General features: G+C 36.8%; 2 protein-coding genes and 1 pseudogene across 6 annotated transcripts; 1 reads left to right on the top strand and 2 right to left on the bottom strand.

Moving 5' to 3' along the window:
* Positions 1 to 399: 399 nt before the first annotated feature.
* LOC121243190 lies at positions 400 to 4,753 on the bottom strand (annotated as a pseudogene).
* A 547-nt stretch (positions 4,754 to 5,300) lies between these two features.
* Positions 5,301 to 13,983, top strand: LOC121243187 (polypyrimidine tract-binding protein homolog 3-like). 3 transcript variants are annotated; one of them, XM_041141264.1, is made up of 15 exons: positions 5,301 to 5,450; positions 6,042 to 6,109; positions 9,792 to 9,863; positions 10,009 to 10,085; positions 10,225 to 10,306; positions 11,080 to 11,203; positions 11,542 to 11,606; positions 11,721 to 11,770; positions 11,923 to 11,964; positions 12,068 to 12,119; positions 12,213 to 12,267; positions 12,366 to 12,379; positions 12,901 to 13,008; positions 13,084 to 13,227; positions 13,453 to 13,983. In XM_041141264.1, the coding sequence occupies exons 2-15, from the start codon at positions 6,053 to 6,055 to the stop codon at positions 13,840 to 13,842; spliced, it is 1,332 nt and encodes a 443-aa protein (XP_040997198.1). In that variant the 5' UTR covers positions 5,301 to 5,450; positions 6,042 to 6,052; the 3' UTR covers positions 13,843 to 13,983. The 3 variants fall into 3 exon arrangements, with proteins under 3 accessions (XP_040997198.1, XP_040997199.1, XP_040997200.1); XM_041141265.1 differs by having other exon boundaries at positions 5,305 to 5,434; positions 6,038 to 6,109; XM_041141266.1 differs by having other exon boundaries at positions 5,313 to 5,438; positions 6,038 to 6,109.
* A 6,553-nt stretch (positions 13,984 to 20,536) lies between these two features.
* Positions 20,537 to 23,903, bottom strand: LOC121243009 (protein LIKE COV 2-like). 3 transcript variants are annotated; one of them, XM_041141054.1, is made up of 7 exons: positions 23,683 to 23,903; positions 23,322 to 23,374; positions 23,120 to 23,229; positions 22,722 to 22,889; positions 22,013 to 22,110; positions 21,133 to 21,259; positions 20,537 to 20,931 (listed from the first exon to the last, which is right to left on the bottom strand). In XM_041141054.1, the coding sequence occupies exons 1-7, from the start codon at positions 23,785 to 23,787 to the stop codon at positions 20,831 to 20,833; spliced, it is 762 nt and encodes a 253-aa protein (XP_040996988.1). In that variant the 5' UTR covers positions 23,788 to 23,903; the 3' UTR covers positions 20,537 to 20,830. The 3 variants fall into 3 exon arrangements, with proteins under 3 accessions (XP_040996988.1, XP_040996990.1, XP_040996989.1); XM_041141056.1 differs by having other exon boundaries at positions 23,322 to 23,402; positions 23,614 to 23,825; XM_041141055.1 differs by having other exon boundaries at positions 23,614 to 23,825.
* Between the last annotated feature and the right edge of the window lie 661 nt (positions 23,904 to 24,564).

Here is a 24,564-nt window from a genome sequence, read left to right as displayed (position 1 = left end):
TAGTGTTGCTTCAAAATTTTGGCCTGCACTTAAAATCTGCTATTTTCATGAGTTGGGGCACCGTCATGGTTTTGGTTTTCTGTTCCCCATTTTCTTCTTTTTTGAGCTTTTCTACTCCGAAGTGGAAATTGTGAGGAGTTTACCGTTTACATATTAGTTCAAGGTCGAATGTCCATGTATTGGTCTATTATTATCTTGTTTACGTATTAAGAAATATCTTAGCTCAAGGGTATGTGAAAAGACCCTTGTCATTTTAAGTGGACCTGAAATTTCATTGCACATGAAAGTCTTGGAACTTAGGATACAAAGCTCAAAACAACAAAGAACGATAATGATACACTGAAAATCTTGTGATGTCCCTCCCCATTTAAGGAAACAAAGAAATGTACTAATTATAAATTAAAGAATGTAATGCACTGCCGTATTATATTATTTATCTAAAAGAAAAAGAAAGGGTGTAAAAACGTTCGAAAGTTTTGTAAGTGCTTAAATAAAAATTAGCCTACCTTACTTGGTACGGTTTTACGAGATCATGTGCTATGGCTAAAATCCTATTTCAAACTACAAAACATGCCCCACCACATTACATGTGGCAACTCACTATAGCTAAAATGTTTAGATATATTAAGAAGTGAAAATCCAAATTTTCCTTCTTTTGCCTTTTTCTCTCTTCTTCCCCCGGGGAAAAGAAATCAGAAGAGCTGGCATCCAGAACTCTCAGAAACCTAAACCACACTTTCTACCGTGTCTAGGGCTCTCACAGTTGCCTGGCCATCTACTGTGAAACCCCGACCACGGCCACGGCCCCTGCCCCAGCCACGTCCACGTCCACGTCCTCGTCCTGCAAGACATGAGATTTATTTATTTATTATTATTTAGAAACACGCTATCACTTGTATTTTGAAATGGAAACTCACCCAATAAACACAATAAACACACAAAAATAGAAAAATTCCATCAATGCAAATTTGCCACCATGTCTTTTTGCGGCAACAAATCCAATGACCAAAAAATGAAAACAGCAACCACAAGTATGAGAGGCCTAAAACCTTTTTCTATTTTCTCCTTCCAAATTTCTATTATCCAAAGCCATGCATCTAAGAGGAGGTTATACAAAGTACAATATTGATACAGTAATTTTACTTGGCAAACAAAAATAAAATTTCAAAATAAGACTAATCATGTTGCTAATATAATAAAAGTTAATCATGACAATTCTAGATGACATATAGCAGTCTCACTTACAAATATTATGCATGAGTACAAATATTAAGAAAGCCTCTAAACAAGGAAGAGTATGGAATATGTAAGGAAATGGTTTTTCACAAAAATGTCATCATTTGTGACACGTAAGATGGTATAAAAGCAAATAAAGCTTACCACGACCTTGTGCAGAAGTCGGCCCTCCCCATAGTTATTCCCATAGTTATTATAATCACCGAATTCCTGCTGCATGCTCCCACCACCGTACACCCTTCCTCGCCCACGGTAGCCATGGCTTCTTCCACGACCTCGACCCCTGCCTCCATAATATCGTCCACCATCCAGGCCATTATCTCCATTGTACTCTACAACCCCATTGTTATAACTCCCTGTAAATACAATAAATCACAATTGATGGTGCCGCAATTGGTGTTGCCAAAAAGGAACGCACTCTTATAAATGCGCTTTACTTTTGGTAAGCAAAGCACTTCGGTCTTGAAGCTCAGCGCTTAAGCGTGTTTTTACCAACATTACTTGAGAAAAACAGAATAAAGTCCCAATCACCCACTGGCATGCAAAATCCACAGGATATAAGGTGCTTAAGATTCAAAACTCAAACCAGAAATCCCCACACAACTTGGTAAAAATTTAAGTGTAAAAATGAAATACGAGCAATAAAGAGGAATCAAAATAAAATATCATTTTCAAGAGTATTACCTCTTCCTCTGCCCCTTCCTCGACCACCACGGCCTCTACCACGCATTCTAGGAGAGCCCTCTATTTCCACGAGAAACAAAGCAACATTGACTAATATGCTTTAGAAGGATTAAAATACATAAATTTTATCGCTTTACCTCCATCATAATCATATTCAGTCCAGGGCTTCACTTGATCAGCTGGAATAGGTGGTTGGTAACTACATCATAGTACAAGCATTAACGATAACTAAAGAGGCCAAGGAAGAATACACCAAAAAGAAATCCAACATAGTTATCAGTTACCTTTTGCGTATGATACTATGACTACCAATCACCCATAGAAATACGAAGACTCACAGAATGTGTTCATGTGTGTTGAATGTGTATAGAGAGAAATAGAGAGACGGTTGACCAAGAAATATAGATACTCATACTGCACCATATTCACATAATCAACTTTCTTTGGTTCTTTTGAAGTTCCTTAAGTTCCTACTTGAAAATCTCAAAGGATGGTCAAGTGAATGATCAATGCAACTGTACCCATAAGTTTCTAACATCACACCAATGGACCAACACAAAACATACGAGAAAGAAGAGCAAAGCTTCTATTCATAAAAAGAATGAGAACTCCACCATAAAAAAAAAAAATAATAATAATTTTGACACGCGATATCCACTATTAAATATATAATATAAATACTTGGGACCCAGAATCGTAAAAATCCAGGAAAATGGCAGGTATTTCATTAGACAACTGAGTCATAGTCTCAATTAATCATTATTTTTAATAAGGAATGACTATACACCCACAATAGATATTTCCCATAAAAAGCAAATAACAGAGTATTAATAAAAAAAATTACAAAACAAAGAATGAAAGTTGTCTGCTGGTCGTACAAAGGGACAAGAGAGGTACCCTGAAGATGATGTATCCAGTTCATTCTTGGACAAAGTAATTGTTATAACCGATACGTGGCGAGTAGTTTCCAGGCTGCATCATCGGAAACAACCAGCTCAAAAGGGATCAAAATGATTATGTTCTGATAAGTGAAAGATTCCTTTTATAAGCAAAACAGCAACAACAGAAAATAATATAACGCATTACAAAACTAGTCCGGGGTGGGAGAGCATGATATTATCCTTACGGAAGAAGTCCCTCTTCTAGAGGCTCCCACAAGTCAGTAATATCAGTAGAACCAATTGCTGTGTTCTGATGAAGACCAGCTATCCTTCTCTACAAAAGAAAACAAATTATGGCAGGTAAATAATATACATTGCAAGCAGGCACAAACAGTAACATCAATACTGATAAAGTACTATTAGAACAACAATCTTTTACATAGACTGAACAGGGGAAGAGTGGAAAAAAGGAGCGATATTGTAGCGAACTACCTTAATCAATTCAGCAATCATCACAGTCTTGCTGATCGCTCTGCCCATGGCTTTAAGAGCGATTTCATTAGATCCCTTTTCCTATATAAAAAAATAGAGCAAAACAAACAGTAAGATAATAAGTATGTATGAACATACCTACCATAGAAGTCAGAATATAACTAACGACTATATGAAAACAAAACGTTCTTTGGTTTTTTACAAAATAAAAATCACAGAATGCATAACGGGTAAGATGAGGTGAAAAAATAAATGCTACCAAATAATTTATGCAAACATAACTTTCTTTTCCAAATAATGCCTACCTACACAAAAGGAAGCCAACACCATGAGTTTGGTTCATTACAGAAAATTTCAGCAAAAAAACCCTAAAATTAACTGGCCTAACAGCAGAAGAGTGGTATAAATTAGGGAAATTACACTTTAAACTCTAAAACTACCACCACTTCTACAATATGTACCTTAAACTACTATTCTTTTTTACTGAACGTGCCTTAAACTAAACTGGCAATCTGCACCCTAAAGTATGAAATTTGATCAATTTACACATTTAGTTAATATTAAACCTTAGGACTCTGTCATGTGCCCTATTTTTTCATCTACCTTAACAATCAAATCTTAATTGAAGTTATAATTGCCAAAATTTGGTAGCTTGGCATTCAATTTTTCAATCTCGGAAGTTTATGTTGCAAATGGAAATGCAAAAAGGTGCTAATTCCGTGTGTGCAAAATGTAATCTTACCTATAAGCATAGAAACACACCAGCATTACTAAAATAATAAGTACATGCAATACATATAAACACGCATCCGTAAGCACATACACACTATATCCGGAGATAGAAACATCCATAAGTAATGTAGGAGCATATGAATCATACATATACTCATAAAGGCGTATAGAGAGGTGGAGAGAGAGAGAGAGAGAGAAAGGGTTTCGACCTGAAGTAGAGTGGTGGCATAGGTAATGTAGTTCCTCATCCTTCCTGAGTGGTAATGCGAATCTCATTCTCGTTAATAGACGTCTCTGGCCTCGGCTTCTCCACCCTCTGGTACCGATCCATTTGCTAAAAACCGAAAATAAAAACCACTAAATTGTCAAGTTTATAGATCCAAACGCATATATGAAACAATAACTAAAAAGAAAAAAATTCAGAAAACCCACAAAACCGTAGGGTTCTAGATACTGTTAAGTTGTTCAGCAAAGAAAGAGTAACAGAATCAACAAAAAAACCAGCTGAACGAAGCTAGAGAGAAGCCCGCGTTTGCCTTGATATCTCTCTTTTTCTCAGTAATTTCGTTCGGTCGCGGGGAGCAATGAACACTACGAGATATCGGCGTTACTTCTTGTTGCAGACAAATAGAGCTGATTTCAATCTGAGAGAGAGAGAGAGAGAGAGAGAGAGATTAATAGGGCTTACGAGAGCGGTCGTAGCGCCGTGAAGACCGCCTTGTAAAAACTGACAAAGGGAGATTGGCTGATGACGTGGCTGGGGTCCACGGATATATATAGAAATAATTGTTGTTTTCTTATCTTAATTATGTAAATATCTTAAATCATTGTTATTTAAATAGGGTTCTTAATTATAAAAAATATTGTTATCTTAATTTTATTATCTTCAACAATTATCCTATTAAATTTCAAAAAAATAAAAAAACATCTATCTTATTAATAAAATACTAAATAATATTTATTTATACATATATTATGATCTATTGTTTTAGATTTCATTTGGATTGAGAAGTAATTTTAACTTATTTCATATCCACTTATAATTTCACTATGTTTGAGATCATATAATCACAAATGATGCACTTTTTTTTTTTAATTTACAAAATACCTTCAAAACGTATCTAAAAAAATTTAGGCATAGGTATATCTACATTGCAAGACAATTTTTAGCAAAATACAATTATATTATATAAGTAAATAAAATTAATTTTTAATTTGCTCTTTTTAAAAATAAAAATAAAAAATCATATAAATGTGAAAGGCCGTATATATAATCTGTGAGATAGAGAGGAGGTGCCAAACAGGGAGGAGGAGTCAAGGGCAGTAAAAAAGCGAAGCAGGGGATATTTGCAATTGTAGCTCTCACAGTCCTCTCCCACTCTCTTTCTCTCTCTCTCTCTCTCTCTCTCTCTCTCTCTCTCTCAGGTATGCCAAGCCCTCCCTTTCGCTTCTTTTTTGGTTTAATTTATACTACTTTCAACGTGCGATCCGTTTGGTTTCCGAGAAATCTCTCTGGAAAAAGTAAAGCTGAGAACTTTCGAATTCGGAATCCTCAACTGGCCGTGTTTGCTTTAGCTCTATGAGAAAACATTCGAGTTTTTTTTTTTTTTTTTTTTTTTTTTTTTTTTTTTTTTTTGTCCCTGGGATTTCTTTGCGACCAAACGGAACTTTAGGGTTTGACCTGGGGACACTATTCTCTCTGTTTTGCTTTTAAAAGAAATATTTAAAGAAATAATTATTTAGGCATTCTTATATCACATTGATGGCGGAATTAAATTCAATGCTAGATTTCAGATTCATTTAACTTTTTCCTTAAAAGGAATTGGATTTCTGAAGGCACTTGAACAATGGTATCAAGTGTGCTATGTACTTAATAGCTATACAGAGTGCGTTGGTATACATACCGGCAGAAGAAAATAATTTTATTTGTTGGCATTTTGAAATAGAAGAGTGTTGGGAGTGATAGTGGACCTAAATTCTAAGAAAAGCTAAAATTATGTTTGGGTTTTGTTACAGGTTGGTTCACAATGACAGACCCTTCTAAGGTCATTCACGTTCGCAATGTGGGCCATGAGATATCTGAAGTATACTCTCACTATATTTTCTTCTCTCTCTTCCTGTTTATTTTCTCTGATATTAGATTATACAGTAAAAAATACTGACGGTAGGAGGAAAAAATATTATTAATCGCATCTATTTTGAAGAGATAGAAATGAAGAAAATAAATGAGGTTGTGGCCTTACTTGGTTAGCCACCACTGTTTAAATATACTGCAACCTTAAAGTTGAAAATGAGCAAATGACATTAATGTATCTCTGCATAAAGATAAATACTTATTAAAACAAAATGCTTAACAATTATTTTTACTTACCCAAACCCCTAGGGGTTGGCTCTAGTGGTAAGAGCCTTGGTCTTGGTGGTATGCTCCCTTTAAATCTAGGGTTTGAGCCCTTAGGTGCAAATATTCTTGAATTAACCGAGGTGCACTTACTGAAAACTCCTTGCGAAGAGCTTGTGCTGCACCCCTAAGATTAGTCAGGGATTTGTTCCGAATACCCGATGCCAATAAAAGAAAACTAATATACTATTCAAGTTTATTTGACATATGTTCATGGCATATTTTTGTAGACATAGAAATTAGGAAGCTAGGAAGAATTGATCATTTAAGTGGAGGACATGAAAGTGAAATGTGAAAATTAAATTTATAGTAGTCCTTTCTTGTGCCTTGAGCAGTTCAAGTCTGATATACTATAAAATCTTTTTTTTTTTTTATTGGTAATCATAGGAATTTTATTAATAGAAATAGGCAAAGTCCAGGTACACAGGTAGTATACATGAGAAACACCTAGTTAGGGTTTACGATCGAAAGAAGCAAGTCATGAATATTTAGTCCATTACAAACAATGTTTCCTGCCCATAAAAGCAAAGACTTAAAGAAGAAAAGTTTAAGTTCCTCCGTTGTTCTCTCATAGTCTTCAAAGCTTCTTCATTTCTTTCCCTCTAGATACACCAACACATACAAACAAGAACCATACGCCAAATGACCACCACTTGGGAGTTACCCTGAATGCCTCTCCAACTTGCAAGGAAATCCACCAATCTAAGAGGCATGACCCAAGACAAACCGACTCTCGTGAAAAAATCATCTCACATGACCCTGGCCACCTCGCAATGTAGAAGCAAATGATTTACTGATTCCCCCCGCTTCTTACACATACAACACCAATCAGTCACAATTACCCGGCACTTCCTTAGGTTATCTATAGTCAGGATCTTGTCCAGTGTTGCTGTCCAAACAAAAAAAACCGCTTTTTAAGGAGCTTTTGTCTACCATATATTCTTCCATGGGAAAATGGTCAAACCTGGACTCATTAGAGCTTGGTAAAATGATCTAACAGTGAAGTTGCCTTTCTTAGAATGACTCCAATGCATCTTTTCCCCGGTATCCCCTGGTATACTTACTGAATACAATGTCGCAAAGAACTCTAAAATAATTTCGACCTCCCAATCTTGGACTGCCCTAATGAAGTCAATATTCCATTGAGGGGAGCCACTTGAAAGGACCAAAAGATCGGCAATTGTTGCATCCTTTTCTCTTGCTAGCTCAAAAATAGCAGGGAATGTGACTTGAAGGCTATGGTCACCACACCATTTATCATACCAAAAATTGACGCGAGAACCATCACCCACCACCAAATGTTCATGTCCTCTAAATGTCTCCCAATGTCCCCTTCCAATGTCTCGTACCTCATTCGAGTACCAATCTCCCCAAGCCTCTCCAAATTTAGAGTCTATAACCGACTTCCATAAAGCCTTCCTTTCAAGTTGGTACCTCCACACTCTTCCAAGAAGCCAATCTGCGCTCCATCTTTTCGACCACTTCATCCCAGATCTTTTCAGATTTAAAAGAGGCACCCAATGGTAAACTAAGGTATTTTAGAGGCATTGAAGATACCTTGCATCCCAAGAGTGTAGCTAATGATCCCGCTTCATGAACGACCCCCACTGGCACTAATTCAGACTTTGAAAGGTTAATACTTTTTTTTTTTTTTTTTGGGATAAGTAAAAAATTATATATATTAAAAGGAGAAACCAAATACACTGAATGTATACAAAAAAACACCTTGCCCAAAATGAGCCAAATAGCCCGTGAAAAAACAACCCAAAATACACTAGACCCAACCCCCAACCCTTGTTTCCCCTAGAACTAAAATTCTACCTGAACACCCAACCCCAACCCCAACTCCTTGATTCCCGTCTTCACAATGTCCTCCCTTTAAACTTCCTTCTAGTTGAGCTACCACCCTTAACGTCCGTAGTTGATTGCCCAAGAAAGACGTTGTAAATCCCTACTTTTCTTGAAATTTGATTTGGTTTCAAGCACATGACTTGCATCAATCGCAGTAATTAGTTCTTTAAATTGATCTTCACATCCTCTATGTGAGATTCCCACAAACTGCTGAATCTCATTAAATTTAGGTAGAATCCAGTCTACTATTGGAGGAAAAGAGACCAGGGGAGCAACGTTATCCCCAAACACAGTATCCAACTGTACTCCCAACTCTACACAAGACACCAACACCAAACCCATAGATTCTCCAGCAACTCCATTGGTTCTTTCCATTGGAGATTCTAGGGTGACAGTAAGTCCCTTCACCTCTGGGGTGATAGCGGATCCTACATCTCCTTCAGACCTCGGCAGTACACAATTTTCCTTCAACTTTGACGAGGGAGCTATAGTTTCTTCGGGGACCAAGGGTGTAATACTGACTATCGGTCTATCTTGTGTTATATGAGGCGAATGACATTCCACTGATGTCTCTACGTTGATACTGAAAGGTTAATACTCAAGTCTGACATAGCTTCAAAGCAAAGGAGTAGCACCCTCAAGGTTTGGATTTGACCAAGATGTGCACCGCAAAAAGTTAAAAGTGTCATCAGCAAATAACAGGTGAGAAGTGTTAAGATAATACTATGAAATCCATTCATTCTTATGAAGGGTTTACCCTCTTGATCACCTCTTTATTGTATCCCTGCATAGAAATAGTATGCAGTCTATGAAATCGAGGGTATGAAATCATGCTGTCTCAACATCCCCTCCATGGCACAACAATTTTCTACTCACGTCACTGCTTCTGATTGAAGATTGATGCTACCATCAGGAAGAAGCACAACTATGAACCCAAATGAAATGAGAAACTATGACCTTTATTATCCATTTCGAAATTAATCCATATATAAGATTAATCTTTGGTATATATGTTCAATAAGAACCTTTAAAACTTCATTCTCTTCATCGCCACCCACATTGTGAGAGCATTCATAAATCTGTTACAAATAAAACCTGTCAGGGTGCAGCCTAGTGGTCAAGGGGTGGACTTGAGATGAGTTGTAGACTCAGACAACCTAGGTATGATTCCAAAGTACGAGTTCCCCTAAATTACCTAATACACAGTTCAAACGGGCAGAGTCTTGTTTCCGGGTTTACTCCCAAGGATGGATCTGCCTTGTTGAGGTTCCATGTCATTGCAAATTCATATATTTTTGTACTTATTAAAAAAAAAAATCATATATTTTTGTATGACCTTTGGAAAGTGCCTTTGTTTAAAATGAACATAAATCTATATTGTCTTTCTTTTCTATTTTAAGCAGAGTTCTATATTGTGTTTCATCATGCTTTTTGCCAGTTATATTTATATTTTTTTTAGTGTTCTCTCCTATTTCTATCTCATATATCCTTTGACACCAGTAATATTTTCATGCCAGAATGATTTGCTTCAGCTATTCCAGCCATTTGGAGTCATTACTAAGCTTGTGATGCTTCGTGCAAAAAATCAGGTCTTGACTTCGCCACTATGTAGAGGCATTTGTTTTCATTGTGAACTTAAGTAAAACCTTGGATGTTTAATAACTGGCTTTTTACTTATCAAAAAAAGTAAAACCTTGGATGTGATATATTTTGTTATGTTTTCCATGCATGCAGGCTCTGATCCAAATGCAAGATATTCCTACCGCAGTCAATGCTCTGCAATTCTATGCAAATGTTCAGCCAAGCATAAGGTATGAACAGATTGTTTACTTTTTCTAATTTAAATTTTCTGCGGAAGTAAGGCATTTCTAATTTTCAATATCACCTTAATTGGCAGACATTATTTTAAGATTTCATATATGATATGTATGTCTTTACATTTTGCCCCAGGGGGAGGAATGTTTATGTCCAATTCTCATCACATCAGGAACTAACAACAATGGATCAAAATACTCAAGGAAGAGGAGATGAGGTTGGTATATTCTTAAATGAGATTTGATCATTGTAATCAATTTATCTTGTTGATTTCTATGGAATAAAGCAATGAATGGAGGAATTCTTTTTGATGGCTAAAATAACTGTTTCTTGAATGTTGACTTGATTACATACTGCTTAATCAATTAGTTGCTGAGATGCCTTTTTAAAGGCTATGTAAGAAAATAGTATTAATATGCTTTATGCTCACAGTTACTGCTATTCTCCTTCAAGTAAAACAAAAAAAAACTTCACTAACAAATAAAAAAGTTTCCTGCCGAGCTTCTCATTGAACATCCAACACGGATATATTGTCATTTATAGTTTTCAATATCATTCTTGATGGTAATTTAGAAAATTATTGTATAGTTTACATAACCAGTGATATTATTGCATACTCTGTAAAGCTACTGGGCTTCCATCATTTTGTTACATTCTATGAGAGCTCTCGGTGGGCTTGTCTCCAAAGGAAAAGAGGAAAATGATACTTTTTGGTGAGCATTATTGTGTGGCTCGATTAAAATGAATAATTAATCGTTCTTTTTTCACTTGATTTTCTTAATATTTTTTTTTCGTGATTCTCATGAAATCTCACCTTAGTTTACTCTTCTTTATTTTTTTCTTCATCTTCATGACTTTTTAAATTATCTGGACTTTGGAGTAGTAGATTTTATTTCTAAGGATCATTTCTCTATCCATATCCCTCTATTTATTGTCTTCTCCCTCTTGTCTCTATGCTATTCCGCTGTCGTGCACTTTCTGGATACTCAGCCAAATCGAATTCTCCTAGTTACTATTCATCACATGCTATATCCAATAACGGTGGACGTGCTGCATCAAGTGTTTTCTCCTCATGGATTTGTAGAGAAGATCGTAACTTTTCAAAAGTCAGCTGGTCAGCTTCTTCTAGTTTTCTCTCTCTTTCTTTCTTTCTCTGTCTCTGTTTATAATTGAAAATTTCTTTCTTCAGCTATTAAGCATTGGCTGAATAGATCAATATTGTTTTGTGGAGAGAATTTAATTTCAATGAATTTCTTATGATTGGGCACCAGAATTTCCTATAAGTTGGCTTTAGATGAGAAATGCTGTATTTTCAATATTTTAAAATGTCCTGGTGTCTTTTTGTGTGCATATTCATATGCCTTTTAATCTAGAAGAAGAGATTCACTATAAATGCATGCATATCCTTTTTCCCTTAATGGTGTTTTCGTCTTGTATTTACAATTTATATAGGTTTTCAAGCACTTATTCAGTATCAATCACGCCAGAGTGCTGTTGTTGCTAGAACTGCACTTCAGGTAGTATTACATCCTCTGTTTTTCTAGTTAGTTTGAACTGGAGACTTTGTTGATGTCTACAGTCTGGTTTGATTTCCAAAACGAGGTTTAACTCTTATTCTTGTTATGTTTTAGGGACGTAATATTTATGATGGTTGCTGTCAACTGGACATTCAGTTCTCAAAGTAGGTTTTGAAACATTTTAGAATTTTTATTTTACTTTCCATGTATTTGGTTGCACGCAGCTGTGTCCACATTTTTGTCTTTGGGTGTATGTTTGGTCCTTTAAATCATCTGCTTTCTATGTTGATTTATTTTTCTTTTTTCTGTAATCCAGCCTTGACGAGCTGCAAGTAAACTACAATAATGAGCGTTCTAGGTGGGCTGGTCGCATATGGGCTCTGACTTCTGTCACTCTTTTACCTTTTGAAATTAACTCTCCTTGTTGCTGAATTTAGTTATTTATTCCATCATTAAATTAGGGATTTCACGAACCCAAATCTGCCCACAGAACAGAAAGGCAGATCCTCACAAGTATGTCCTCGTCCTTTGATGTTAATAATATGAACATTTATGAAATTGCTGTCCCTTGCCTTTTAATTTAAGTAATTCTTTTTGTTTTGACAGCCAGGGTATGGCGAGGCAGGGGGCACGTATGGCCTTCAAGCTACTGGACGGGGAGGTGCTTAATTAGGCATTTGCAAATTGTTATAATAAGTTTATTGTAATTATGTGATTTTCTATCATTTACTGATGTGTATGTTTTTCTTTTCCTTCCAGTTGCATTTCCACAGGTCAGTATTGCTCAGGCCATGATGTCTTGTATACAAGTTAATTAGAACAGAGTTGGAGGCTGCATTTATTTGTATCTCGTGGTGGATTATATGGAACTTCCAAGTCTCTCTTTGCAATTGAATCTGTTATAAGTATACCATGATTGCCTAAGAATTCCATCTTCTTATCTCCTAGCTTGCAAGTGGTCATTTTCCCTAAACTTGCGATTAGGGAGATCTATCTTTCAATTTAATCTTTTTGTGTCGATGTGTGCGGGGGTGGGTCATTGATTGGGTGTATCTGGGTGAGGGGTGTTAAAGTCTTTATTGCAATATTATCTTCTCTTGGAGCATATGTCCTGCCAAGAGATTATATTGTAAGGGTCTGTTGATGGTTGGCTCTTGTCAAGACAATTACTCAACTTGTTTAACTTCATGACAGTCATATCATCTTTAGTGTACATAGCATTTCTCCACAGTTGTATTAGTTTGGCTCTAAACATGCCCATGATTGATGAATTTTGTTTCCTCTGGCAATCTAGATGGCCAATGCAGAAGCAATTGCAGCTGCCTTTGGAGGAGGTCTGCCTCCTGGAATAAGTGGGACAAATGACAGGTGTACAGTCCTTGTCTCCAATCTAAATCCTGATGTAAGAGAAACTTTCTTATTTATAATTCAAAGGCTTTGTTCAATTCTGGTTTTCACATACCATACTTTGTTTCAGAGAATAGATGAGGATAAGCTCTTCAACCTTTTCTCCATATACGGAAACATTGTGAGAATTAAACTTCTCCGCAACAAACCAGATCATGCGCTTATTCAGATGGGGGATGGTTTCCAGGCCGAACTGGCAGTACACTTTTTGAAGGTTTGTTTTTTCATTAACTTATCAAGCCATGTTCGTTATGCCGAGTCAGTTGTCTCTTTTTCATTGAATTGTAATGGCATGTCAATTTATTAGGCCTGATGAGGTAATCAGGTTACGATTTAGAGTATTAGACCCTGCAATATTCGAATGATGAGCGAACTGATAAAATGTGAGTGGAAACTTATTGGATCTGGACACTGAAACCTTTTCTCATTTGAGATATAGGGAGCACTGATATTTGGGAAGCAGTTGGAGGTCAACTTCTCAAAGCATCCAAACATAACCCAAGGTGCTGAGACACATGAGTATGTAAACTCAAATCTCAACCGCTTCAACCGTAATGCTGCTAAGAATTACCGCTACTGCTGCTCCCCTACAAAAATGATCCACTTGTCAACACTTCCCCTGGAAATCACTGAAGAGGAGATTGTGAGCCACTTGGAAGAACATGGCATCATTCTCAACACTAAGCTTTTTGAGATGAATGGGAAGAAGCAGGCCCTAGTTATGTTTGAAACCGAGGAGCAGGCTACTGAAGCCCTAGTGTGCAAGCATGCTACTTCGCTTGCTGGATCAATAATTCGGATTTCTTTTTCCCAGTTACAGTCTATTTAAGTGGCGTTATTGTAGAAGGATAACCTGGGTAAGCATCCCTAAGGATACTAGGTGTAAGGTTAAAATTGGGAGGGATATTTTTATGCAGCTGATGGTCTTCTACACTCTTTTCTGACAATGTGCTTTTGATTGCTTTTTTTACTGGTGGGATCTTCTGTTTCGATTTATCTAACTCTTATCTTTCTCAACTCATTGCTTGCACCAATTCTTTCTTATTGAGGTTTCTTTATTAGTTGGGGTAGATTTATGACTGCGGATGGGCACAGTTTTGAAGAACAGGAGGAAGAAAGAGGGGAAAGGTATTGCCTTTTCAGGGAGAGGGACTTCCTATGTATCTTGGTTGTATATGTCTTGTAATTCAGGCTAATCGGGCCATCTCTGTTGTATCTTAATCAACACCTTTTTTTTTTTTTTCCTGTCAATTGATTTATGAGAAACTTCTTGAAATAATCCCCTTCTCCCTCCTTTTCTCCTCCTTCATCCGCTTCTCTGTGTGAAAGGTTGATATATGTTCTTTGCTTGTCTCCCATTTGAGGTATAAGGTTTTTCCTCTTCTCTTATCTTCTTCGTCCCCTCTCTCTCTCTCTCACCCACCCACCCACACTCAGTGTGTGAATGTTTCATTGCAATAGAGAAAGGGTTGAAATAGCATACCGTCCATTAATAATTTGAGAACTGTATCAAGCATGAGCTTGATGGATCTTAAACACAGCGAAGGGAGAATAAGAAGTGAGAGTGGTGATTTATGGAGTGCCTAAACTATCTTTGGATTTCAGAATTACGAAATAATAGTTAGAAATACATTCAAATTCGTTGTGATTCTTGGGTACGCTGGGACAGAGTTACAAACAAGGAAAAAGCTACTGCCACCTTCACCATCCCGCTTGATGTGGCAGCTCATTGAACAGTGAAATGAGATAAAATGATTTTAGATGAAAAGTTAAATTTGAATAAAATATTATTATAATATTATTTTTTAATATTATTATTGTTTTTATATTTGAAAAATTGAATTGCTTATTATTCTTATGTGTGAATTTAAAAAAATTATAATGATGAGATGAGACATTCTCGAATCCAAACCGGACTTAATAGATTAAAAAATTTCTCCTTCTTCAACCTTCCTCCTGAAAACGTTAAGAAGCCTCTCTGAAGTCTGAAGAAGCCAAAAACATAGCTTTTCCCTCTCTTCTGTCAAATTTCATCTACTTCACGATGAAGATCTGCACTCCCTTGTTTCTGTCCAAGTCTCCCTCTATCTCGAATTTGTAGTTTTTCCCTCTCCCTTGTTTCTTGTCGAATTTCATCTTCTTCACGATGAAGATCTATTCTCCCTTGTTTCTGTCCAAGCCTCACTCTCTCTCGAAAACGTAGTTTTTTTTCCCTCTCCTTATTTATGAGAGGTCGTAGAAGTTGGTTTCTTCGTATTACGAGAACCTTCAATTATTTGGAACCCCATGCAATTAATGGATGACACACAGTGGGTTTGGTAGAGAAAGTTCCAAACAACCTACGAATACTTCAATGAAAAAGATAACTTATCATTTTCTTGTCTCTATTTAGGATACTTGGTTCAACAATGGTAAGAGTTTTGTTGGCACTCATGATCTCTATGCATGAACAACAAAATATGAGCGGGATGAACTGTATGTAGGAGAAGCACAAGCAATCCTACTAGTCGTCAAGGAAGCTTAAGCCAAGGGGATGGAAAACATCATTCTAAAAGGCGACTCGCTTGACGTTATGATCACTGCCATTAATTTCAGCTATATTTTGACAATAGACTAGAGGATCGACCCTATAAATAAGGATATTGCAACTAGATTAAAACGAGTTGTATCTTGGTTAGCTAAAAAACTCAACCTTCGGGCTACTTGTGCTGGAAGGTCGGATGGAGGAGAGCCGAAAGACGACGCCGAAAATGGATTTCTTATGCCGCGCAGACTGAATCCATACTGAGGGAAATAAATCCCCCTTTAAAAAATAAAAAATAAAAATGCCAGAGTGGCATGCCATGTCAAGTGGGAACGGAAAGCAGGACTCATGAATGGGGGTTGTAGAACGACCCTACAAACAAATACCATTACTCCAATTCTGTCAGTTTGTAGGTGGTTTTTCTATGTTGTCGGATCAGAATCCTACCCAAGGCATGTGTTAAATCCTAGTCCTATCACTAGTCAACTACAAAGTGGCATGAACCTCTGTCAAGGTTACGACGTTTTGACCTTGGCTACTGAAAATATAACTGCATTGCATAGTTTTAAGAGTAGGGATTAGCAAACCTTGAATATAGGATGCTGCATATGGTACGTGGGAGCCATTGATTACTCAAACTACAAAAGGCTAGCACCAGTCAACATTGTCTATTGAGCTAGGGCAAATGCAAAAGATGCCTCTTGTTCGCAGTTGAAGTATTGTGTGAATTACTGTTGTAGTGCACCATTGTCAATTGGTAGATGATAGAATTGGAGTTGAGAAACTGCAAATTCATGATATGCACCACCACCCAGGTCATTATACTAACACAACATGTATTTCAAACCCTCAAGGTTGTTGAAAATGCCATTCATTTCACTATCTATCATAGTAGCCTGAGTGCAATTTTCAAAGGCAGAAAGTGATGGGGGGAAGATGTAGGGTCTTCTCGGTTGTTAGTTGTTGCAAATGACCACTACGAGGGGGATGAAAGATTTATCTATCTTGTGGAATATCTTGTTGTGCCGATGAAGACTCAGTGGACATTTAGAGATGAGATGGACTTGGGGGGGAGCTGATACCATTAAAATACCTGCTGCTAGACCAGGATAACATCTCTAATTGAGTGCTACATAAAGTAAAGGAGATCCAGCACTGTGTTGGAATCAAATGTGAGGGTTTTGAGGAACAATTCATGGCTTTATTAACAGCTATTGAAGTTGGACATGGTCAGTCGAAGAAGTCAGATTCTAAAAAACAAAGGGAGTTAAAGAGACTAACTTGGTCCCTAAACTATGAGGGCATTGCAAGTTCAAGTAGAGAAGAGCTAAAGGGTGGGGGTCAGCTCCAGTTTTATAAAGCCCAAAATTGTTTCTTGGAATGTTCGAGGGCTCAATGACGCAAATAAACACCTTCGAGTGAAAAACATGCTTCATGAATGGAAGACGAACATAGTGTGCTTACAGGAAACTAAGGTAAAATTTATTCTCAAGAGAATTGTTAGGAGCTTATGGAGTTGTACTTACGTTGATTAGGTTTATCTTGCTTTTGACAGGGCCTCAGGAGGTGTTTTAGTGATGTGGGATAGAAGAATAGTGGAGAAAATGGAGGAATTTATTAGGAAATAGGTGGTGATTTTAATGTTACAAGATTTCCTAGTGAACGTTCCGGTAACAGCAGGATACAACCAGCGATGACAGAATTTTCAGAATGTATATTCGACTTGGGTTTGATGGATATTCCTCTCATTAGTGGTACTTGTACGTGGTCCAATAATTATACGTGGTTTAGATTGGACAAATTTTTAGTATAATCGGAATGAGAAACTCATTATCCAGAACTTTGTCAAAAGAGGTTGCCTCGTCTATATTTGGATCATTTTCCATTATTACTAGATTGTGGAGGTAAGATGGGCGTCAGTATTTCAAGTTTTAAAATATTTTGCTGAAAACTGAAGGTTTTGTGGGGAGGGTTAGGCAATGGGGGAATCTTTTATGTTTAATGGCACTCCTAGCTTCATTTTTACAAATAAACTGAAAGCTCTGAAAAATGATTTAAAGCTATGAAATATACAATCTTTTGGTGATGTAGGAGATCGTAAAAAAGCTATGATAAAGGAACTTCAGGAGGTAGAGAGGACACAGGAGGGGTGGGTTCTATCTACGGAGGAAGCATCTAGGAAGTCTGAGTTAAAGGCAAAATTAGAAAGGGTGGTGTTATTGGAGGAGATCTCTTGGCGTCAAAAATCAAGAGTTTTATGGTTGAAAGAAGGAGACCACAACACAAAGATCTTTCATAGAGTGACCAACTCCCATACGAGAACTAATACTATTGAGATGCTAAAAATAGACGGAGTGGAATGTATAGAGGCTCTGGTGATCAAGGAGCATGTTGTGGGATTTGAACACTTACTTTCTGAACAGGTGGGATGGCAACCAACACTCGATGGACTAGCCTTTGAGTCCATAGATCCACAACAGGTTTTTTGGCTGGAGCAGCCTTTGAGGAGGAGTTAGAGATCCACACCGTGATAAGGAGGATGATCAAAGATAAAGCACCTGGCCCCAAAGACTTTTCCATGTGATATTTTCAAACTAGTTGGGATGTGGTGAGGGTGGGTTTAATGAAAATGTTCCAAGAATTCTTTTTAATCAGGAAATTTGAGAAGAGCCTTAATGCCACATTCATAGCTCTCATTCCTAAGAAGATTGGGGCTTCCGAGGTGAAGGATTCTCGATATATCAGCCTTGTGAATGGGATATATAAGATTATTTCTAAGGTGCTTGACAATCGTCTAAGAGAGGTTTTGGGGAGAATCATTACAAAACCCCAAAATGCTTTTGTTAAAGATAGACAAATTCTGAATTTAGTCCTCATTGCTAATGAATGCCTAGATAGTAGGCTAAAATCTGCCCAACTGGCAACTGGGAATCCTATGCAAGTTAGATATGGAGAAAGCATATGATCATGTAAACTGGAAGTTCTTACTATATGTGCTTGGGAGGTGCGGTTTTCGGGAGAAATAGTGTTTGTGGATTAAATGGTGTATTTCTACAGTGAGGTTTTCTATATTGGTGAATGGTTGCCCAAATGGTTACTTTAATAGCTCTCGGGGCCTAAAAGAAAGAGATCATTTGTCCCCACTCCTATTCGTTCTTGTCATGAAGGCACTTAGCAAAATGATTCTAACCTTGATGAATAGTGGCTTTATCGAGAAATTCTCGGTGGGTGATCCTAATAGGGGCACTATTAACCTATCTCATTTATTGTTTACAGATAATACACTTATTTTTTGTGAGGCAACACAAAGCCAAGTTTGAACATTAAGGGCATTATTACTTTATTTTGAAGCGATATCCGGCTTGAAAGTGAACTTTGATGAATTAGAATTGGTGCCGATGGGCAATATTCGTAACATCAGGCAGCTGGCTAGTATCCTTGGATGTAAGGTTTTCTCGCTTCCCATGTACAACTTTGGTCTTCCTTTAGGGTCAGTTGCAAGATCTAAATCGATTTGGGATACACTGGTGGAGAAGCTTGAGTGCAGATTGGCAGGTTGGAAGAGATTCTATCTCTCGAAATGCGGTAGGATCGCCCTTATCAAAAGTACTTTTTCTAATCTACCAACATATTTTGTATCGTGACTTCCTTTGGGGTGGGATAGGAAAAGAATTCAAGTATCATCTAGTCAGGTGGGATAAGATATGTTTTCCAGTCTCTTCGGGTGGATTGGGCATTAGAAATTTGAGAATCTTCAATCAAGCCTTGCTTGGGAAGTGGTTGTGGAGATATAATACGGAACCGGAAGCCCTATGGAAGTTCAGTGATTGCAAATATAGAGGCATGTTGGGCGGGGGATGGTGCACTAGGGAGGTTCATGGGGTTTATGAAGTGGGAGTTTGGAAACACATTCGAACTGGGTGGGGGATCTTTAATTGGCATACTAGAATGGTGTTGGGCAATGGATCTAGATTAAAATTCTGGACTGATCTATGGTGTGGAGACCAAGCCTTAAAAGGATTCTTTTCAAGCAATCTTTAGGATCGCAAGTGAGAAAGATGCATCAGTGGCTGATTGTATGGAGTTATTTGGGGACCTAGTCCAGTGGAACGTGAATTTCACTAGAGTCACGCAGGATTGGGAAGTTGGCAGTATTGAGGAGGTCTTTGCTCTTCTATACTCCATGAGGCCAAGAATCCAAGGAGTAGCCAAGATGTGGTGGATTCCCACCGGCAAAGGTACATTCTCGATCCGCTCTTTCTATATGTCTCCTACACAACCACAGAATACGAAATTCCCATGGAGAAAGATATGGAGAAACAAGAAACCTCCCAAAACGGCATTTTTTGTATGGACAACAGCTTTAGGTAAGATCTTGACGACAGATAATCTACGAAGATGTAAGGTGATTATAGTAGATTGGTGTTGCATGTGTCAAAAAAATGGTGAAACTATGGATCATTTGCTGTTGCATTGTGAGGTGGCTGGAACATTATAGAATGAAGTGTTTAATAGAATGGACTTTGCTTGGGTTATGCCAGCCACAGTGATAGAGCTCATGGCCAGTTGGATAATTCTACGAAGTCTCCCACAAATCGCTGTGGTGTGGAAAATGGTCCTGATTTGTATCATGTGGTGCCTGTGGAAGGAGCAAAATGACCAAACATTTGAAGACAAGGAGCACGCACTAGTATAACTTAGATTGGTTTTTGTTAGCACTCTTTTTCTTTAAGCCACAGTTGTAGATTTTCGTGGCCTCGATTTTTATGATTTTCTTGTTTCTATTACTTCTTTCTAATTAGGTGTGACCTTTTGTATACCATCTGTGTACTTAATTTATACCTATTTGTATCAATATAATTGTTTACTTATAAAAAAAAAATAACAACTTACTTCCTTCTAAGATTGGTTTATTGTACATGCTCAAGTGGGTAAGAACTTGAGCGGGTTGGAGTGAAATTATATGAGAGAGTTAAATTAGTTTTTATACCCAAAAAAGGAAGAAAAGAACCGTTAAGCATTTCCTTTTACACAAGCAGGTGATACAACATTGAGCAATACAGATGGTGGCCAGACCCAAAAGACCACATAATTAGTAATGATCTCATCTCATGATTCCATGGTCGGACATGACTTTGCTTCTCAAAGAATGGGTGCCTTTTGTTAAGGTATTCTATAAAGCAACTAGTCTCTTATCATGTTAACCTGGAGTGAAACCATGGGCAATATACATTGACGACTCTGAACTCCAAAACCGCAAAAGGCATCATAATGTCAACTTTCCTTAATGCCTTCAAATAATGGAGTCTAGAGGAATATCATCACTTAGAGGAGGGATCCTTTCTATAGGAGAGATCACCAGTGGCATTGCCATACCCACCGAAACTATGATCTCTGCATTACAGGAGAAAAGAGGATCTTTATCTGTACATATTAAAAGCATAGTTTATGTAATATAAAATGATTTTATCCCGATGGTATCAACTTTTAACCTTTTCTTCACGTGCAGTAAGAGATAACACAATTTCTTCCAAAATACAGGACAACATCACTGCTATGAGAAGGAATGCATAATCAGAATGCACAGGAATGTACCTATGCCTTCTTGAATAGACAAATTTGGTCGTATGATCTCTTCAGAATTGACCATAAAAATATCACCAATGTACAGATGGTTGGTTGGGATGTAAACACTACATAGCTCCACATCTCCATCATCCCTCTAGAACCAATCATCAAAAATCCAATTCAAGAATAACAGTCAAACTATGAACATTGAATGAAAATTTTGTAATAAAGAATTAAGTAAACTAAAGACATTTCTTTGTAAAGCCCATTGGCAACAAACTGGGTGCTCCAATTAACTGGTTAGGTTCAAATGGTTTGGGCAGTAATTTAACCATGTCCAATGATAAGGATAACTCATTGAGTTTTTCCATGATTATACCTTCAACACATGGCAACCTGTCCAAAACTGAAATCACGCATGAAAACTTTCCAAATAAGAAACAACTTCCAAAAAAAGTGTATTTCTCAGGAGTTAAATATGTTGTTTCAATATTTTCATTTTCGGTATTAAAAGTCCAAAGGTGGGAGAGCCATTAACATGGAAAGCTGATGATGCTTGAATTTCATATCTCGTGTGGCTAGTAAAATATTGATGACTAATATTTAAACAATCTTCATTTTCGGCCTTCTTTATTTTCCCCATCCTTTCCTTGGCGAGAGTCATTACCAAATGTTGAGAGAATATGCAAACCTTTCACTTCCATATTCATTGTTGTGTACATATTGTTGGTATGATGTTCGAAGGAAAAGAGAGGTTATTTGAATGAATTTTGTTCCTCAACCTTCAAATAATTTTAAACATACACGTGTTGAATTAAAGTCCTCCTTAGGTGGATCTCATAACAATGTCAAACAAGCTATCTAGCAAACATATTACACAGCTTTTACTAGATCACACCATATCTACCTGAAGGATAACAGAGGATGTGATAAAACCAAATGCATATTCACCAATACGAGGATGACGAATGATTGCAACCTCTTTAAAAGCTGTGGTGTTCTGATCTGTAAAAGAAAGAAAAAAAGAACACGAATCAACATATATGTGCAAATATAACAGGCTGTGTCAGCAACTAAGAAGACATTTTGAATTTTTGTAGATTAACGAGTGGAAAGAGTTATATAGGCACATATAACATGATGCCAACAAGGAATACTTTCGGCTATAAGTTACACAAAAGAAGACGAAAAAGGATATTCATATATATGCAAAAAATAGATGGTGTGCTGCCAAGGAAATAAGTGCTGGAAAATAAATGTGGTGATCACTTATGGCAGTAATGCAAATAAATAGAAAGTGTTTTTGTCCTTGTGGCTATGTAGTCCACACAGACTTCAACTAATCCAACTACATCATTCCGCTGATGATGTAATCACGGAACTAAAAAAGATAAAAGGTTTCAAACATTACTTTCTAATCCAGCTAAATTTTGAGTGCAATAGTGAGAAAATAATGTCAAACAGTTTGTCTCACCACAGCGATTTGTGAGGTTGGAGTTATTAAACATATGACTGCTATTACTCTAAAATAATGCTGTGTACAGATTCTAAATTCCATGAAAAATTAATTAACCCCGGGTAATAATGTATCTTAAAAGCCAAATGAGTGGTATTACCTGGAGAAATAGCAGTACTAATCTGTTTCAAGGCCGAGTAAATGTGCTTAACAAAGGGCATTCGTTTTATAAACCATTCTCCGATCCAAAAAACAGTGGCACCCACCCATGATGAAGCGAATATACCAATAAAGAATATGAAAATTAGTGATGTAACAAACCCAAGGCCTGCAAGAAGAAGAAGTATCCAATGACGATGCCATTTATTGAGAAATTAAACTTGTTTAGACATAAGAAGAAGAAGAAGAAGAAATTATACCGAGCAATGATGAAGCAAATGAAAATAAAGAATGTTGTATCACATAATGAAGCATAAAGGAAATCTGAAATCATCAAGGATTCGCGTCAAAGCTTCAAACATGAGAAACAAACATTCGATTGAGGCCTTGGATACTCACCAAATATGTTAACACCAAGACTGGCATATATTGGACTGAAGAAACCATCAACGAACTGAATAAACCACCATGTGAAGAGGAATGTAACGACAACAGGAAAAAGGACCACACTACAATTTCACCGTTTGAACGCTAAGTTTTGTTCATAATAACAACATCTCCAAAGAAAAAGTAAACAAAAAAATACCATCATGCTTATTACCATCCAGTCATAAACTTTTTTGAAACCCAGCTCTGGAGAACAGCATAGCAGGCCTGAAAAAACGAACGAATCAATGCTCTACTGCATTCAAGTTTCATAAATATTATCTGAGCATGACAATTACCTCATATTATAGCCAAAAAAAATTGAAAAAATAGTCTGCAACTAATAGTTTGATTATTTCAATCTAGGAGTAACAACTTAACTAAAAAGAATTTAACGAAGACGACAAAGATGGAAATGATCAAATAAATTGAATGGAACAGTGAATATATAGCACAGAGGTACATACAAGATGTAGTGAATTGGGGGAAGTTTTCCCTAAAGCAAAAAGAATGTTACTTTATGAAGAGGAACTGACGTTACGAGTAGAGGAATTGGGTGAGTTCGGAGGAGACTTTGCGACCTCGTCCGGGTCAACTGATTGATTCAGAGGGCTGGACGTGGATTCCTGGTTATCCGCCATTTTCACCTTCGATTTCAGTTGGCAAGCTCAGAGAGAGAGAGAGAGAGGTGTTTGTAGTTAACTAACTAACCAAGTCTTTCGTGCCTCCACCTCTCTGGTAAGACTCACCGGTGACGATCGTTTGCCTCTAACCAACATATGATATATCCCTAAGAAAATATCTACTTACAAATAAAATAATACTACTTAATACATTCATGATAAAAAATAGAAGTTACAATCACGAAAAAAAAAAATCTCATAAAAATAAGAAAAATGATATTAAAGTTTCAGAGTATCACGTACTCTCTTTGACAAAAGTAGATGAAATTAGTTTGTATATTGTAAGATTATATCTAGTATTACTTAAAAATAAATTTATAAATTGACATAATTTTACATGATACTTTAAATCTATTTATAATAAAAATAATTTTACAATCTATCATATCATATCAAATCATATCAATTTATAAATTTATTTTTATGAGATTTCTATGTGACTAAGGCTGCATTTAAATGTTAAGAGAAGCTCAACTCAGCTCAATTTTAGACATCATCTAACATCTAAATACACTTGAGTCTTCACTTAGGCTACTTCCACTTGAGACTTCGTGGAACCCACTGACAAAATTTCGAAGAAAAAACTAAACTTTCTCTTAGCGTTTCCCTCAAAAAGTAATAGGAGTCACTGACATTCTCTCTCTATTTCTCTCCAAAAAATAGCCAAACTCTCTCTTTATTCTCCTTTCCTCTCAAAAAGTAATGAGACCTACTAACATTATCTCTCTATTTCTC

Source organism: Juglans microcarpa x Juglans regia, chromosome 8D, assembly GCF_004785595.1.
Source record: "Juglans microcarpa x Juglans regia isolate MS1-56 chromosome 8D, Jm3101_v1.0, whole genome shotgun sequence".
NCBI classification, from domain to species: domain Eukaryota; kingdom Viridiplantae; phylum Streptophyta; class Magnoliopsida; order Fagales; family Juglandaceae; genus Juglans; species Juglans microcarpa x Juglans regia.
Note: the sequence above shows the minus strand (reverse complement) of the source record. Positions and strands in the feature narration are given on the sequence as shown.